Source organism: Musca vetustissima, unplaced genomic scaffold (genome assembly GCF_032173495.1).
Source record: "Musca vetustissima isolate MV318-11 ecotype Yass unplaced genomic scaffold, APGP_CSIRO_Mvet_v1 utg26262, whole genome shotgun sequence".
In the NCBI taxonomy this organism is placed as follows: Eukaryota; Metazoa; Arthropoda; class Insecta; order Diptera; family Muscidae; genus Musca; species Musca vetustissima.
In genome coordinates, this window is record NW_026878616.1 from 89,019 (window position 1) to 106,816 (window position 17,798).

The 17,798-nt window shown below is 33.0% G+C and overlaps 2 protein-coding genes across 2 annotated transcripts; one reads left to right on the forward strand and one right to left on the reverse strand.

The window, feature by feature from the left end:
• Nucleotides 1-7,686: 7,686 nt before the first annotated feature.
• On the reverse strand, nt 7,687-9,299 carry LOC133323405 (CDK5RAP3-like protein). Its single transcript, XM_061532334.1, has 2 exons — nt 9,119-9,299; nt 7,687-9,058 (listed from the first exon to the last, which is right to left on the reverse strand). The coding sequence occupies exons 1-2, from the start codon at nt 9,297-9,299 to the stop codon at nt 7,692-7,694; spliced, it is 1,548 nt and encodes a 515-aa protein (XP_061388318.1). The 3' UTR covers nt 7,687-7,691.
• A 3,391-nt stretch (nt 9,300-12,690) lies between these two features.
• LOC133323404 (putative transmembrane protein 183BP) lies at nt 12,691-17,299 on the forward strand. Its single transcript, XM_061532332.1, has 2 exons — nt 12,691-12,715; nt 16,353-17,299. The coding sequence occupies exons 1-2, from the start codon at nt 12,691-12,693 to the stop codon at nt 17,294-17,296; spliced, it is 969 nt and encodes a 322-aa protein (XP_061388316.1). The 3' UTR covers nt 17,297-17,299.
• Nucleotides 17,300-17,798: the final 499 nt, after the last annotated feature.

Genomic DNA, 17,798 nt, shown 5'->3' on the forward strand with positions numbered 1-17,798 from the left:
TGCAGCAGCTGCTGCGGCACATTCACAAAGTGATTTGCTGCATTGGTGGCCGCCACCTCCACCCGCAATGACAACATCACAGCCATCCGCCACGTCATCTGTAACAAGCGCGAATTCATCAAATACAGGAGCAGCATCTGCAGCAGCATCATCATCAAATCCCAGCAAATACAAAAACTAAGAGAGGCGATGTTTAACATTTAATTTGTAAGTTAATTCTATTTCTAAGTTGTTTTGTTTATATTTTTATGATTATTATTTAACAAAAGAAAATTAGGTTAGTATTAACAACACAACAAACATTAATCTCAAACCAAGAAGAGAAACCATATTTGATTGTTTTTCTTCTATGCTTGTTTAGAACCAAAAGAAACGGAAGCTTTAAATGGAAGTTACCATTTTTAGTTTTTTTTTTATTCAACCCAAAACGACTGCATCTTGCCTTATTGAAAAAAGGTTTTTTGAAGCCAAGGCCCCCGCCGCCGCCCCCAAGGAAAAAGCTTCCGTATTTTTTTACATTTTGTTTGGTTGTTGTTATATATAAAATTGGTGAATAAGGTTTGCAATCTTTAGGTGTAGATATTCCAAGGAATACAACAAGTTTAGATATAAAGAAAAAAACTAAAAAACATAACTGAAAAAAATACAATTCAAAATAAAATACATTTTGTATGTAGTAAAAAAATCATGTGAAAGGAAAAACAAATGAAACAATAAGAAACAGAGAACCGAAAAAAAAAAACAATTCGCTATAAATTACATTTCTGCTAACTATAGATTTCTAAATAAAAAGAAAAAAAACAAACACTATGGTGGCCACTATTTAAAGTGAAATGTCTCTTTAATAGAGAATTCAATACTCTTCTTGTTTTCAATGTGGAGAAGAAGGGGACTATAATAAATACATGCAACATTGCATATGTTCGTTCTATTAAAGACATATTTCTAATTATCGTAATCTGCTCATAGTGTACCAAATAAGGTTTTAGATATCTAAGAAAAAAAAAAAAAACAAAACAGTTTTAGAAATTAAGACAGGTTTTTTTACGTTGTGCTACCTACTACTACACACAAACAGCAGCAAGTGGTAATACTTTCAAAGTGATCCGGTCGAAAATATAGCTCCACAGTATTGAATACATTTCAAAATGCAGTTTTCAAATGTTTAAAAATATAAATTTGTCATAAAGTAAGGTTATTGGTAAAATTATAAAAATAAAATTATCCAATTGAAATAATGTTGAATGAAATCGTGGTAAGTAGGTTGCTACTATTTTTACCCTTCACGAGATAGAACCATGGTTCCTTTTAAGAATATAGAATCACTTTCTGAGTCGATGTATGTGTGTCCCTCCGTATGTTGATGTTAAATTGTAAGAAAGTACACGTCCTATTTATGATCCGATTTGGATGAAATTTGGTAAAAGTCACTTATTTGGCCCAAGTATGAAGCCTATTGAAATTGGAGAAAATCGGTTCAGATTTACATATAGTTTCGCCCGATCTTATTTAAATGGTGCACCAAAGACTCAAGATTCTCCCGATTGATACAAAATTTTGTACAGCGTCCTGAATGAAGTTTAGTTGAAATCGGTTCAGATTTACAATAGCTCCCATATACATTTTCGTCCGATTTTAGGTAAATGATACACCAAACTCTCAATATTTGTCCGATTGAGACAAAATTTGCAAAGCATACTGAATTAAGTCCAGTTTGATTAAATCGTTTTAGATTTACGTGTAGCTCCCATATACATTTTAGTCCGATAGTTAACCAAACGCTCACGGTTTGCTTCGATTGGACAAAATTTTGCACAGCGTACTGAATTAACAAAAAACAAAAAGGTCTACAGTTTGCAAAAATGTCGAGAAGTTTTAATTGTGAAATAACTAAATTTGTTAAAAAAATTATAGTCTATTATTCGTCATATGCAATATATCATACTTTTTTCATTTCACATGACATGTTTATAGTTTTATCAAAACAGTTTTTTGCTTCTCTACACCATATATAATATTGTTTATTTTTAGATTTTAGGTGAATAGTGTACTAAAGAACCCCCACGGCTTGCCCGATTGAGACAAAATTTTGCACAGCATACTGAATTAAGACCAGTTTTCTCCCATACATATATTTCTGGATTTCATACAAATCTATTAAAAATTTGAAGAAATATCACAGTTATTCGACTCGAATATATATTCTATTTTCGCTTCAATTCTATAAAAATTTGTTGCAGGATGAATATGAGACCTTTTTTGTACACAGAATTTCGTTAACTGCGAATCACCCCGAAAAACCTCCTATTCGACTACGAGCTTGGTCGAGGTGACTCACATTTCCCTTATACTTCATACTGTTATTGAATAGAAGACCCTTTAAATATCTTTGATAGAACGAAGACCTTTAAATAGTCTTCTATTGAAAATCTGTCACAGGATATATATATATATATACATATATACAAAACGTTCTCCATTATGGATCAAATATTTTTATCTTCATGGAGAATATTTTGATATATCTAAAAATGCCAAATGGTACTCATTTTAATTGTTTTTTAATAGAAAAACAACCTTTCAGAAAACATCAAATTTTACCCTAACCTCACTTTATAATGGGTATTTATTAAACTTTGTACAAATTGCACATTGACTTAAAATTCAATAAAACCCATAAGCGGCTAGATCACATTAAAAGTATAAATATATATTTTAAAATGTTTGTAACACATTTTGTTTTAATTTTTTTTTAATTTGTTAAATGATTTATATTTAACTGTGTAGTATACAAAACATAATGCAAATAATTATTATCATCATGACTCGATCACAAGAATTTATGTTTAATTTATTTTATATTGTTTTCATTTTATAACTATCTCAAGAAAAAAGAAAACGTTTATATAAAAAAAAACAACAAACAAAATGAACAAATTTTTTTACTAGAATTTTTCGAAGGCTTTATTATTTTTTCATAAAAATGGGAGAAAAAAACAATAATCTAAACCTATTATATATAAAATTAATCATTATTGAAAGAAGCCAGTTAGTTTTGTTTTAATATATTTATATAAATATTTTATTATTATTTTTAAATACACAGTGTAAACCATATACTTCAAGTAAAACAAAACATATATATATATATATATATAACATAATTTTATATTATAAAAAATATACATAAAAACAAACATAATAATAAGCAATAATTATTAGTTATTAGATATTGTTGTAATATAATATACAAAAGAATAAAACAAAATAAACAAAAAAATATTGTATATTTATATATTTAGATTATTGATTTGAATTGAAATTTTTCATTTCTTTCAAAAATAAAAAATCTCCTTATTTGTAATGCGACTCCTAAACAATCTACCTTTGAAAATCTAACAATTGCTATACTCTATTTTATTTTTTCTAACATACTCTTCCCCACTTTTTTCTCCTCTCTCTTTTAAAAAGAACAATTATTTTTTCTTTAAATTAAATAAAATTAATAATTATAATAACATTTAAATATAAGCAGAGTAATTTGAAACTCAAACATATTTTTTTTTTAATTAGTACAAGTCTTTATTATTTTTATATAAAAGAATATATATCTAATTTGTCTAAAATAGAAAATAAATAAATAGACAACTAAACAGTAAATCTCCCAAATAAATAAAAAAATAAAAACCCACCCACCTCTTCCATATTGCATGCGCATTATTAAATAATTTTCCCTCTCTCACTTTCTAACTCTCTCTGTCTCATATACCAATACTAATGTATACTCGTAAATCAGTACCAATTAAATTAATTAATTACACATTTTTTTTATAATTAGAAATTTTGTTTTATTTTTACAACAAATATTTTGTTTACATATTTTTTTGTGTATTTTATATATATATAACTATATATATTTTTTTGCTATAGATTGTTTTTATTGTTTAAGCATTTTTTTTTATTTATAATAAAAAACAAAAGTGAAAGTTTTACATATTAAAACAAAGTTATAAATATATCAAATAACAATAATAATATTAAACTAAAAAATAAAACAAAAAAATTTAGCATTAAAAAATTCAACAAACAAAACAAAAAAATACATCTTAAAAAGTATGCTAGAATTATAAAAAACAAATACACCATACAACCAGATTTTAATAAATAATTTAATAATAATATTACCTAAAAACGGAAAAAATATACCTAAAAATTGTAATTAAAGAAAACAACAAAAAAAAGAACGTTTGTATATTAAATAAAAAAGAAAAATAATTAAAAAACTCGGCATTTTTATTTATACTATATATATTTAGCTGCTTCATAAACCACAAAATTTAGGGTGATTCGTCATTTATAATTTGAAAAAAATTCCTTAATCATAAAGACAATTGAGTTGAAAAAATTGCGACAGTGGTAAATGGTAGTCTTGGATATGCTTTAGCATGCCAATTTAAGGCTTTAATGAAGCGGTAAATTTCGAGGTTAGGTTAAACGACGTTGTGCTCATCATGAGTACTTGAAAAGAAGAAGAGAGGAAATGGAAATGTTTGATGTTTTAGCTTAACCAATCCAGATATATGGCAAAGCTACGTATTTTTGTTGGTTATATTCCGTAGAAGAAGGTTATAGTACCAATCTCATATCTACCAAACATTCAATGTCTTTTGCGATGCCTAGCGCTGGACATTTCCTCCTCGTCCTCACATAAATTGCAATAATCCACGAAATTGCTGTCCCATTTGGTGTAAGTGATCTAATCAAGATTTTCATAAATAGAAATTAAAAAATGATCCAATATCCCTAACCATTATATTATTTAGTTCAGTTCAGAGGACCAAAACTGCAATTGATACATATATGCTCCCGGAAGATAACCTGAATGCTAAAGGGTGCGTGCAAGGGTTGCGGGTTGTGGAAACTCCAATAGAATTCATTTGGTAGCTGAGATTTAAATAAGCAGTCGCAGTTTTTCATACTTAGAAAAAAATATTTAATATTTAAACTATATAGCAATACAAATGTGAAATATCAAGAATCCGCTGTATAAATGCTTTGTAATTAAAAGAAAATAAATTAAAGTTTGAAAATATGGCAACCTACAATATGGCATGTCAAACAGCTGTTCATTGTTTTGATGCAATTTGGTGCAACAACTACAATAGATTACAAATAAAAGACCATTTTTTATGATGGCAAAAACAACGATTTAATTAATTAATTCACAGTTTATTATTTCACTACATAATTGTGTGCCTTTTTATTTAATTCCGATATTTTATCTCCCCAAATTCTTAAAGTGGTCTGTTATGTTATGATTTGTTTTTGAAAATTTTTTTTGTTCTTTCATAATTTTTATTTAAGTTTTTCACTGTTAAGCGGCTCATCAGGCAAATTTGGGTTTTCCATAATTTTTAAAATTTTTTTCTTGAGAGACAGATCCTCACCCAAAATGTCTGTATTTCGCCTCCAAAAATCAAACTCTAAATATTCCTTATTACCTTCATACATTTCTTGGCAATTCTTGGTTCAGCATGCATCGTTATCAATAGGATTTCCTCCAATGGCATTTTATTGGTTGTTTTCCAGTTAAAAATTTGCTTACTATCATTTATAATATTCTAAATCGTCATAGAATAAGTATTGTGTAAATATTTTTCATAAAAATAGTTATTACTTATGTTTTTGTAGTCAACTCCCTTTAAATTTATTAGCGAAAAATTTCGCACAAAATTTCCTACTCCCTGTAATTCAGAATACCTAATTTTTCCCCAAAGCGGATTTTTTCGCTTTCGAACTTCATTCAGAATAAGGCGAAAGCGAGAATGCGAAAAAAATCACAGGAAAATGTTGTTCAGAATAAGGCGAAGGGAAAGAGCGAGTAAATTCACATGGAATTGACATCCAGAATAAGGCTGAATATCTGGGTTCCTTATCGAAGTCCATATTTCCTAATATGAGGGCCTTCATTATCATTTTAAAAGTTAACCACATTGATTAGAGACTAAATATATTGGGACACAATGCGTATACCGAGGAGATTCTGCTACGTAGCCGGACTTGACATCCATAGGAGGAGGTCCTAAAAGCCCGACCAAAGGCCTACCACCCTTTGTAATTCTGTCGCGTTTCAAAGATCTTTAGATTCTACTTTCTGGGACCATAACTCACCTCAAATATGTCACATTAAAGAGTTGGACGAATTTCATAAAAGTACAGAATTTTCAAAATCTACATGTATGCTACTTCGTATGCAGAAGGGAATACATAACAAATAATATTTTATATGGAAATCGTGAATAATGTATAATATAATGATGTACTATAATTCCGATATTCACCCCCTATATCGAACATAGATTTCGGAAATCTTTTAAACTCCAACAGTCATTTTAATTCCCAATTTCAAGATTCCAGCTCTATCTGTTCACCTGGAACCTAAATTGTACCTAATTTAGTACTTTTCGTACCCATAAGTACAAATTAACAAAACTTCCTAAATCCTACGCTTTAACAGTAATTTTTATTCCAAAATTCAGGAGTCCAGCTCTATCCGTTCACACATAATCAAGTTGTACCACATATCACCATTTCCGTTCACTCAAATTCAAATTGCACCAAATTTAGTACCGTATAGTACAATTCGTACACATATATAAATATCAAAGCTGTATTTTCACAGTAATTTTAATTCATATTTCACCCGTTCAAAATGTACTAAATTTTCCATACTACCATAAGTACGAATTTTCCATACTACCTCAATCCTACACTCCAACAGTCATTTTAATTCTCAATTTCAAGATTCCAGCTTTATATGTTCACCTATATTCAATTTTGTACCATTTAGAACTTTTCGTACACATAAGTACGAATTTTTAAAGCTTCATCAATCCTGTACTCCAATAGTTATCCTAACTTTTATTTTAAGGAATCCATCTCTAAATCAGCTCAGTTAAATGGAAACAGCACCAAATTTAGTACTTTTCATACACACAAGTACGAATTTAAAAAAACCATCTCCATACATCAACACTACATCCCAACATGTATTTCATATAAAATTTCAAGATTCTAGCTATACATGTTCAATGTATTTACAATTAGAACAAAATTTAGTAAATTTTAGTACTTTTCGTAAACTTATTGGACGAGTTTCCAAAAATCCTTTTGTACATCTTTCTAACATTCCATCAGTGACCCACATTCTAAATTTCAGAATTCTAGCTCATTCCGTTTGCCTAATACAAATGGTAACACATTTAGTACATTCCAAAAACCGAGCCTTATCTCTTCTAGCTTCAGCTATTTCGTCTGCGCGATGATTTGTCAGGCACAAACTAACTACCTTATCAATAAGCTCTTTTATATATTAAGAAGTTGTATGTTTCCATACTTCTCTTAAGGAGCGATTGGATTCGTGGCGATTACATAGCCCCATATTACAATCTTACCTAAACGAAAACAGGTCCTATAGAAAGTGTTCTATTATAGAATAAATTTTATTTATTTTATTGTTCTTAACAAAAATATTTATTATTTAAAAATCAAATCTAAATGCATACAATACATTTCACTTCCAGCCAATTGAATTTACCATAACAAAAAGAAAACCATGCGATATACCTATATTGCAAATGATATACATTACAAATGTAACAATAAAATACACATTATTTGCTTTAATTTTTCTAAACACCACCCAGCAAATTAACAATACGATTCTTATAACGTTTCGATATATCCTGTTCGATTTTGCCTTGTAGATCTTTCGTTTGATCGATCAATTTTTCCAGCACCGGTGTCAACGACACGCGTTGTTCTTTAAGTTCAACCGAACGATCTTTCAACACCTGTTTGGTTGTACGTATTTTCTCAACAGCTTTAAGCATTTGTTTCAATTTTGATGCTAAGAGATCGGCATATTTGGGTGAATGTTTCAATTGGAAAAGATGACGAGTTTGTTCACTACTCATCTCGTTGAGTAAAACATCAAGATTGGCTAACATTTTGCGTAACGATTCTTCATCATGAGTAGAAATTGATTCCATGAGAGAAAACATAATATTACTGCTTGCATTAACTTGACGCAATTCATAGCAACGCATACGCAGGAATGCTTCAAGTTCGTATAACTCATCAATGAAACGTTCACGGTATGAGGGAGAGTCGAGCAGTGTATAGGCTTGATCACCTTTGGCCACACCACCATCCATGCCAGCTCCTTCTACAACAATGCCATACTCCTCGATGGGTATATCGAAATTGATTTCTACATTTTCGGTGGGTGCACTTTCAATGCCCCAATCAATGTCACCAGTTTCTCCGGCATCACCAAAATCGATGCCACCATCACCGCCACTTTCTAAATTCAATTCACCAAAATCAATCATTTCGCCAGAAATCGTGGACGAAGCACCACCATTGTCATCACCAAAATCGATTTCATTGTCATTGTTTTTCATTTCATTCTCTTCGCTCAAATTCAGCTTAATTGGTGGTTCTTCAACCGACAGCGGAGCCTCCTTGTGAATATATTGGTAGACTGTTGTATTACCGAAATCAATTAAATGTCGGGTTATGGGTAAACATTGTTGTTTGGTTTGGCCCGTTGTCGTGGCATACAAATTCAATGCCTCATCCAAAGTGCCGATTTTGGCAATACTTTTGGCATACATTTCAGGCAAACCCGACAGCACCTGGGTGAATTCTTCACGTAGATTATCCCCCTTTACACCAATTTGTTGCAACAAAGCAGCATGTTCGGCCAACAGCTGTGCTTCTGGTTTATTCAAATCATTGCTACGTTTCAAACATTCGTCGCTTTGTTGTTCCAATTTGGTCATTTGCTTTTTCACATTGGGTATTTCATAATTGATATTACGCACATAGAGCTGGGCACTTTCGGCCAAGTAAACATTGTCCTTTTCATATAGTCGTACAATTTCCTGCCAATCCTTCATACGCTGACTGCCATAGCTGCCAAAGAGACCCTTGGTGTCTTTTTCGGTTTGCTTTAAAATCTCAATGATTTCTTTGCAATGGAAGTAGTTGATATCTGAAAAGGAGGATATGACATGATTTTATCGAGCTCACAACATCCCAACTGATTACTTACTTGTACCCTTCAGCAGCTCGATAAGCTTTTCGTGGGATGGCATATCTTGTAGGGCAGCAGTTATCTTGGAGCGAATATCTTTCAAGCTGGCCTGTATGTTTTTGGGCACAATACGCCGACTTACAAGCCAATCTTGTAACTTGAGCGTATGAATATCAATGGGAATATCAGCTTCCTGCATGATGGTGGTATGAAATGGTGAATTATTTAAAATTTATAGGAATTTTTCCAAAAATACTTACATTCATTTTTTCCAGGTGTCGATGTCCACGCAAACAAAAATATTGTAGGTCTTCTTCTTACTAACATGTAGTGTATGTACAAATGAATGATAACACGAAGGTTAAATATGCATTAAGGAATGATAACAGTAAATACAGTGGGTTAATATTAAATATCTGATTTTAATAAGAATTGAAAAATATTTAAATAAATTGATATATATTTAAAATTGCTTGGGTGCACCGGGGTGCACTAGTTTAAGGCATTGTCGTAGATCGTTTTGAAATTGTTACCATATGCAGTCTTTTTCTTGCGGAAATCCGTATTTTCGGAGATATGGTCCTCCAAAGATCCACTCGGGCCGTTTCTCGTGGTTCTTTGAAATTCACAGAATCAATATGGGTGTAACTCTCCTCTGAATGGTCTGGCTTTCTATACAGACGGATCATTCTAGTGTGAAAGGGTAGGCCTTGCGTTAACCTACAAGCTGGATATCAAGTGTATTGTTTTCCAAGCTGAAATCTTCGCGATTTGGAAGGCAGCGGAATAGATAAAAAGATTGGATGCATAGATCGTTGTACCCGCTCTTAAAGCCATAAAATCCTGTTACATCAAATGTGAGGCCATCCTCAAGTGTAGAACAGCTTTGGAAGAACTTACATACAGCTATCGGCTGTGTTGGGTACCAGGACACCGTGACATCATGGGTAATGAAAGAGCAGACGAATTAGCTAGACGAGGATCTCAACCTACAGATCTAGCAATTGATGGCTCAATCAAGCCAACCATATGTCACTTTATCGGAACTTTGAGACGTTCGTTCGACGAAAGAACCTATGAACTGTGGCACAAAGAACCTAGGTGCAATGTGTCGAGATCTATTTGGCCGATTCTGTTTACCAAAAGGACACACTCACTTTTGAACCTGAGCAAAGCTGAAATAAGCGTATTGACAGGAATCATTACTGGCCTTTACCAGTAAATAGGCCTTTACCAGTAAATGGGAGTTCCTTTGCATATATGTCAAATAAATCCTCATAAAGTAGGTTAACCCGGTGAAAAAGTTCTAGTGTACATGCCGTTTTACCAGTAAATGGGACCATGATGCTACTTATTACTGTATACTCTGCGTTGAAGAGGAGGAGACGGAGACAATTGAGTATCTCCTGTGTCGCTGCCCAGGCCTGGCTTACAGACGACACAGACTAGTGGTTCAACAACGGAACCTGTTCTAATCTACAGCAAAATTAGAAACCTAAAATGGTTGGGAATGTGCAACCTTGGCACGTAATATATCTTCTGTCCGATCTCTATAGCCATCGATACTATCTCATACTTACCTTCTCACAATTCCTTGTAAGCTTCTTATATATATCTCTCTCTACCCCCTTCTCTCCCATAGATTTCTCCATTTCTTTTTCTTTTTGTGGATGATCACAATGGACCTGACGGTCTCAGAGTGCTGCAGCCACATAAGTGACTGCACATCCCCAAAACTAACCTAATCAGAAATTCAAAAGTATTAATATGATACCCATATTTCTGTAGTGAATTTTAAAATCCCAAAAAATGATTTATATCGTTGTAATCATGTCCCAATCTGTCAATTTTTTGTTTACGTTTTCAAACGATTAAGTCAAATTCGAAAGCATTTTGACAGCTCGAGCGAAATCATATGGCCTTATCGGACGACCTTTTTACTGAGCCATGTTCGTTGTCTGGAAATAGCTATCAGCTCTCAGTGTTTGCCAAATTTAAGTCAAAATATTTTGGCTATTTTGTTTTGATTCCCAACTTTTATCCTTCTTATTGTCTTCACTTGAAAAAGGCGGCAACTCTGAAACTGGTTAGACGTATATTTCTGAGAAGCAAAGAATTTTTTAAAAAAACAAATCCTTATTTTTTGGAAATTAAACTTTTTCAGGCGTCATATTTGCATTTGTGTGCATAATGATGCCTGATAACTTACCGGACATGGATTTTGATGTGGCATCAACTTCCAATAGTCAACCACTTGTTGCTTCAATATCAAAAGCAACAGAAAAAAACGAATGAACGTAAAAGAATGCGAATTGAGAAATCAAATTCATCCCTGAACATTGATATATCAGAGCTTCGAGAAAAGCTGGTGAATCATGATCCAAATGATCAAAACAAATTTGGAATACTAAGTGTATTGTCAGATGTTGATATTCAATGTTCTCCAATGATGAAAGAAACTGAAGGTGCTAACAATAAAAACAAGAATACCACATCGAACAATAAAACAAAATGGTGTCCACCCATTTTTGTTTTTAATGTAAACATCAAAGCCCTAGTAGAATCTTTGAGAACCACTATCAAGGATTCAGAGTTCAAAATCAAAAATATAAATAAAAATAAGAGCAAAATTTAAAAATGATGGCGATCTTGAGAGCTAAGGAGATCCACTCTTACTCTTTCACTCCAAAGGAAATGAAGCAAGTCGGTTTAGTCTTAAGAGGACTTTATTCATATAACGATCCCAAGGAGGTCAAGGCCGAATTAGACATTGTGGTTCCCAATATAGTGGCTTCGGTAACCAAATTTTCAACGCCTAAGTCAATTAAAATGGCATAGACACAGGCTTATTTTTAGTGTCATTAATGCCAGGCAAAAATATTGGTGATATCGCACATGTAAAATCATTGTTTCTCCAGGATATCTACTGGGAAAAACCAAAGAATAAATCAGGTGATATCCACTGTCATAGATGTCAGAGGTGTGGTCACGTTGCACGCAATTGTAATGCAAAATATAATTGTATGAAGTGTGATAAAGTTCACGGGCCAGGAGAGTGTCAAAGATCGCGCACGGATACTTCATAGCCATATTGTGTAAACTGCAAAGCATTTGGTCATCCAGCAAACTGGAAAGGATGTCCTTCATTTAAAAAATATCATGCAGGTAAACAAAAAAACATAGAAATAAATCGTGAGGATAAAAATATTGCCATGAAAAACGTTAGCAACGCCATTAACTATCCTACCGTAACCCCAACCAAATTATTTTCCAGCTTTTTTAAGAAAAACACTCAACAAAAGCCATCCATTGTTGATGACTTTCTAAAACTTGCAAATTATTTTTTGGAACCAGAAGAAATGTCACTTGAAGAAGAAATCTCTATGTTTCTAAATAACTTTAAAGACATGGAAAAACCTAAAGCCAAAGCAGAATTCCTAAGAATTCTGAATAAAGTACGTCAACAATATGGTCCATAGAGTTATAAACTTATTAACATTCAATGTCAGATCACTTAACGATAAAAGCAGGCAAGTTGATCTACAAAGAACACTGGCTTATAATAACATTGATGTTGGTTTCATCCAAGAATGTCACCTGAGGAGAAACAGAAGGGTAAGAATAGACGGGTACAATGCTATTCATGATCAATCATCTATTGGAGTTGCTATATTCATAAAAAAGAATATTCATTACACCAGAATCCAGGTTGATGTGGATATTAATACATGCCTGATCACTTTAGACGCAACACATAACGGAACGCAGAAAAAGTATGTACTGGGTTCTGAATACATCCCATGTAATTATCCACCATTACAATTGGAGTCAGATCTGGAAAAAATTTTGCAACTTTGCTCTAGCTTCAATGGCTTTATCCTTGGTGGAGATCTAAATTCAAGGAGTCCTTCCTGGGGAGATCCTGTGGAGAATACAAATGGAAAAGCTTTAAAGGCTTGGCTGCAATCGAATGTATTAGATGTTAAACGCATTTGTGATACATCTCCATCTTACCCAAATGGTCCATCATACTTAGATCATTTCCTAATCAGTACAGGCTTAGTTGACAGTAATTCCACAAACTTCAGCATTTCATCATTGCCAACATTTTCGGATCATTTTCCTCTGAAGTTAAACCTGAAACTAGACTGTTTGGAAATTATATTAAATACACCGAAAACGTTCATTACATATAAAAATACAAACTGGGATCATTTTCGGTCAGATTTGGAAGCTGCGTTACTGGATTGTATGCCCCCAACAGATAAAAATTTGGAAAATCATGAAATTGATACTTCGATTCAGGATTTTAACCGATGTTATAATGCCGTTCATGAAGCTCACTCACAGAGGATAGCGGTCAGTGATGGAAAGTTTCCTCTTTCTGAAAGATCAAACTTAACTTAAAAAAATCTTTCATCGAACTGGAAATCAAAACAAATAAGTCTTTTAAAGATTATTATAAAAGAGTCTATACAAATCGAGCAAGCAAAACTGTTCAACTCCCGCCTGCAAAACATCAAACCTGGTCCGTCCGCTTTTAAGGAAATTCGTCGTTTCAGCGGCAGTAAAAAATCTCCATTCTGCCAACATATTGTCGTTAATGATAACAGTGTAACTAATCCGTCAGAGATAGCCAACCACTTTCACCAGTATTATTCGTCCGTTTTTCAAGAATCTGTTCCCAATTTTCCAGTTGATGATATTCATACACGAATTGCGTCATTTTCCTTATCAATACCTTCACACATTTACTCTTTTAACAATCAACACAATTCTACTATCAATCCTGATGACTATCATTTCACTACGTCACAAAACATCAAATCTATTATTTTGAAAATAAACGCCAAAAAATCTTGCGGCATCGATGGGATCTCAAATTTCATATTACGCAGGTTTCCAGATGCAGCCTTAAACTTTTTAAGCAACCTCTTTAATAACTCCATCAACAACGGTTATTTTCCTCAGGCATGGAAAGTAGCAAAAATAATTCCAATTAAGAAGAAATTGAATAGTGACGCAGTCACCGATTTTCGTCCAATCTGTCATATGTGTGCAAAATTTTCGAGCATATTATAAAAGAGAAAATAGAAAACGAATTTATTATCAACCCTATATCGGATTTTCAATTTGGATTTCAAAAGCAACATTCAACACAACATGCGCTTCTCAAGTTTCATAGTGACATCACGGCAAACTTGAGAAATCAATTTTGTACAGTAGCCATATCATTAGATATTGAGAAGGCGTTTGATTCTGTCTGGCACAAAGGAATTATTTATAAGCTGATTGATTTGGGTATTGTCCCATTCCTGGTCAGGATTATAGATAATTACCTTACTGAGCGGAAATTTTTTGTCCAAATCTACGATGAAAAGTCAAGGTACGGATTGATTAACAGTGGTGTTCCACAAGGAAGCGTATTGGCACCATTCCTGTTCAACATTTTTCTCAACGATTTCCCCCATTTAAGAAATCAGTCAAAAGCTATCCTCTATGCCGATGATTGTTTAATTTATGCACATGATGTCTCTCCAGAACAAGCTCTAAAATATGCGTTTGATCATTTAAATCATATAAACCAATATTACTCAAAATGGGGAATAAAGATTAATGCTGCCAAATCTGAAGCCATTTGCATAAGAAACGCATCAGGGAAATGTCCAAGAATGGTGGTACCACAGAGTAAAAACCTTCGAATTATGTTGGGCGGAATTGAAATCCCTTTCAAAACCAGCATAAAATACCTTGGGATCACCTTTGACAAGCTTCACAAATTCAATTTGCACGGGCGAAATACATTGCGGAAGGCAAAACAGTATGCTGGTTTATTCTCATACTTGTTCAACAGCAAATATTTGGCACAAAAAACCAAACTCCTTCTCTACAAAGTGGCAATTGGATCTGTCCTCGTATACGGGTTCCCAATATGGTTTTCCATTTCTCCAACGATTTTGAAAGAAATAGAAATCTTTGAGAGGACAATATTGAGGAGGTGTGTTGGTAAAAAGTACGAGAACCCAACAAAAATGCACCCTAACAACTACATCTACGACTTATCCGAAGTGCAACCGTTCGGCCTTTATGCACTTGAGCTTCAAAGACATTTTGTTGACAAACTTCCCACGCATGTAAATGGCTTAATGCAAGATATTCATGAATCAGAAAAACATTTCTCATGGAATAATACGTCTTACCTCTCGCCTATTGATATCCTCAACGAACGTCTTGACACTGACCCTGATAGATTGTCACATCAGTTTTACATAAAATCAACTCCTGGAACACATCGGGGTTGAGCAATTAATTGACTTGTATTTTCCTGCAAATAATACTTCGACTTTAATTTTAATAAGTGATACATAATTCCAATGAACTTACCTGTGATATTTACTATTAGCTTAATATAAGCATTCGATTAATTTGTGTAATTCTTACTGTGATATTTATATATTTAATTTATTTTTAATAATTCTTTAACTTTATTTTAAAGTATTCTTTTGTTTACATTTGTAAGCGCTCTGTTTGTCATTGCCTAAACAGACATCTATTTTGTTTTTGTTATTTTGTTTTTAAGTCTGTTTATATTTGGCAGACGTCAATTGCGCTGTCCGCTAATGTATAGGCCGGGAGCAAGCCTTTTCTCTTTCTTACAGCATGTTTTCACACTTATCATACGTAATTATCGTTTGCAATGTTGCATATCTCCTTCAATGGGTTAGAATAAGACGTATATAGTTCTAACTAGTCTAATCCAAGGTATATTTAATAAGGTAGCCGCATCGGCCCAGCTGTTGGACAAATAAATGTCAAAAATGTTGTTGTAATGTTGAACCAAAAACTTAAAAAAACTCCGAATTTCGAAGAGCTTGTATGGCAATACTTTTATTAACATTTTCTACAAGAATTTGTGTAAAAAATCTTGTCAATCTGTTTGTTTTGGCAAAATATTTTTGACATATCAAAATACAACAACCGATGTTTGTTGTTGCGGCTACCTTGTATATCTACCTTGGTCTAATCATTATCTGTACATGAAACTATGTTATCGAAAAGAAGAAGAGTCTCAATAAATTTACTTACTTACTTGTCTTCACTTCCTTGACATGGATTCAGATGAGGAGCAACTTCAACATTATTTAAGGACCAACAAAGGCAAATGTCGTAAGTGTTCTAATCATCATAGTTTCTGGAAGGTGTAATTATCTTATTTGCGTCATATATCCTTCATTACTATATTGCCTTTCAGAAACCATATTACGATCCGATTTCTTGGAACTCAAGCCGAAGAAAAGGCGAGGCAAATGTTTAGGAGCAGCTGAAGAAGTTTTGACTGAGATGATGAATGACACCGTGATAACAACACCAACATACTCCTATATCAGTAATGATATATGGTTTCATCTGGCCAATCATATTCCACCGGAAGATGTACAAAGATTCGCACTGATTTGCAAACCGAGTGCCGATTGCCTGAAAACTCGAAACTTTTGGATGCAGTTGTATCAGAAATATTGTCAAAAATCCAAAGATAAAAGTAAATGGATATTAGACTTACCATCCGATTTGCAAATGCATCAGCTGGCTGAATGTGACACTGAAATATTAAGGCAACAAGTTATTAAAGCACTCTTCTACTGCCATCAACCATTTGTTGATCGCCTCAAAGAGAATTATAAATTAGACTCATTGGTGGGTAAAATCTATCAATCTTCGTGGCATCTTACGGTACAATGTGTCTGGATCATGGTGTATAAGTTTTGTGATAATAACACCATACAAAAGAATTCAAAACATTTCAAAGAAGAATCGACCAACAATGATCGACAAAATGTTCATGAAATTGTCAATGATTGGGAATCATTGGCCGATGATGAAAGCAATAATAATAATACTACAACTAGTCACTCTCCTGCAGCTAGTTGTAATGGTTTAAGTCTCTTGATTATATGCTGTAATCATTATGTACCCTTCCCCTCCGATTTCCTTTGTACAAATTCTTCATCCACAATCCGTCTACAGAATACAAGAGAATTTTTATCGACCGACATGAGATCAACAAATTTAGAATTGGAGTTTGTCTCGTTGACAAAAGATCAAAAACTTAGCTGGAAATATCCGCAAATACAAAAGTATAAAGTACTGCCATGGTGGCATCCAGATTTTAATCGTTTTAATAAATGTGAATTATAGCTGGAGGCTATTAATTAGTTATATTCTTTGTAAAGGATATTTTTGTTTAACAATTATTATTAGAAAATTAAAAAATATTATGTTTAGAAATTTAAAAAATATGTGTATGTAAAATCTAATGCTCATATACCGTGTGTCAAGAGGTACGATCTTTAAGGCTGTCAGCAACTCAGAGGAATTTAAAACCTATAAAAGTAGCCCACACAACACAGGAAATATGCGATACCAATTACAATCCCATTACCAAAACCAGAAAAATCAACTAGCCGAGGAGAGGTTCTTAGAACCAATGTCAAACTGGACTGAATTTAGTTCGCTATGCAAAATTTTCGGACAAATATTGCGAGTTTGGTGAACCATTTACCTAAAATCGGACGAAACTATATATGGAGCTATATGTAAATCTGAACCGATTTCAACAAAACTTCACAGACGTCAAACTGGACTGTATTTAGTTCGCTTTGCGAAATTTTGTCTCAATCGAGAAAGCCTTGGGAGATTT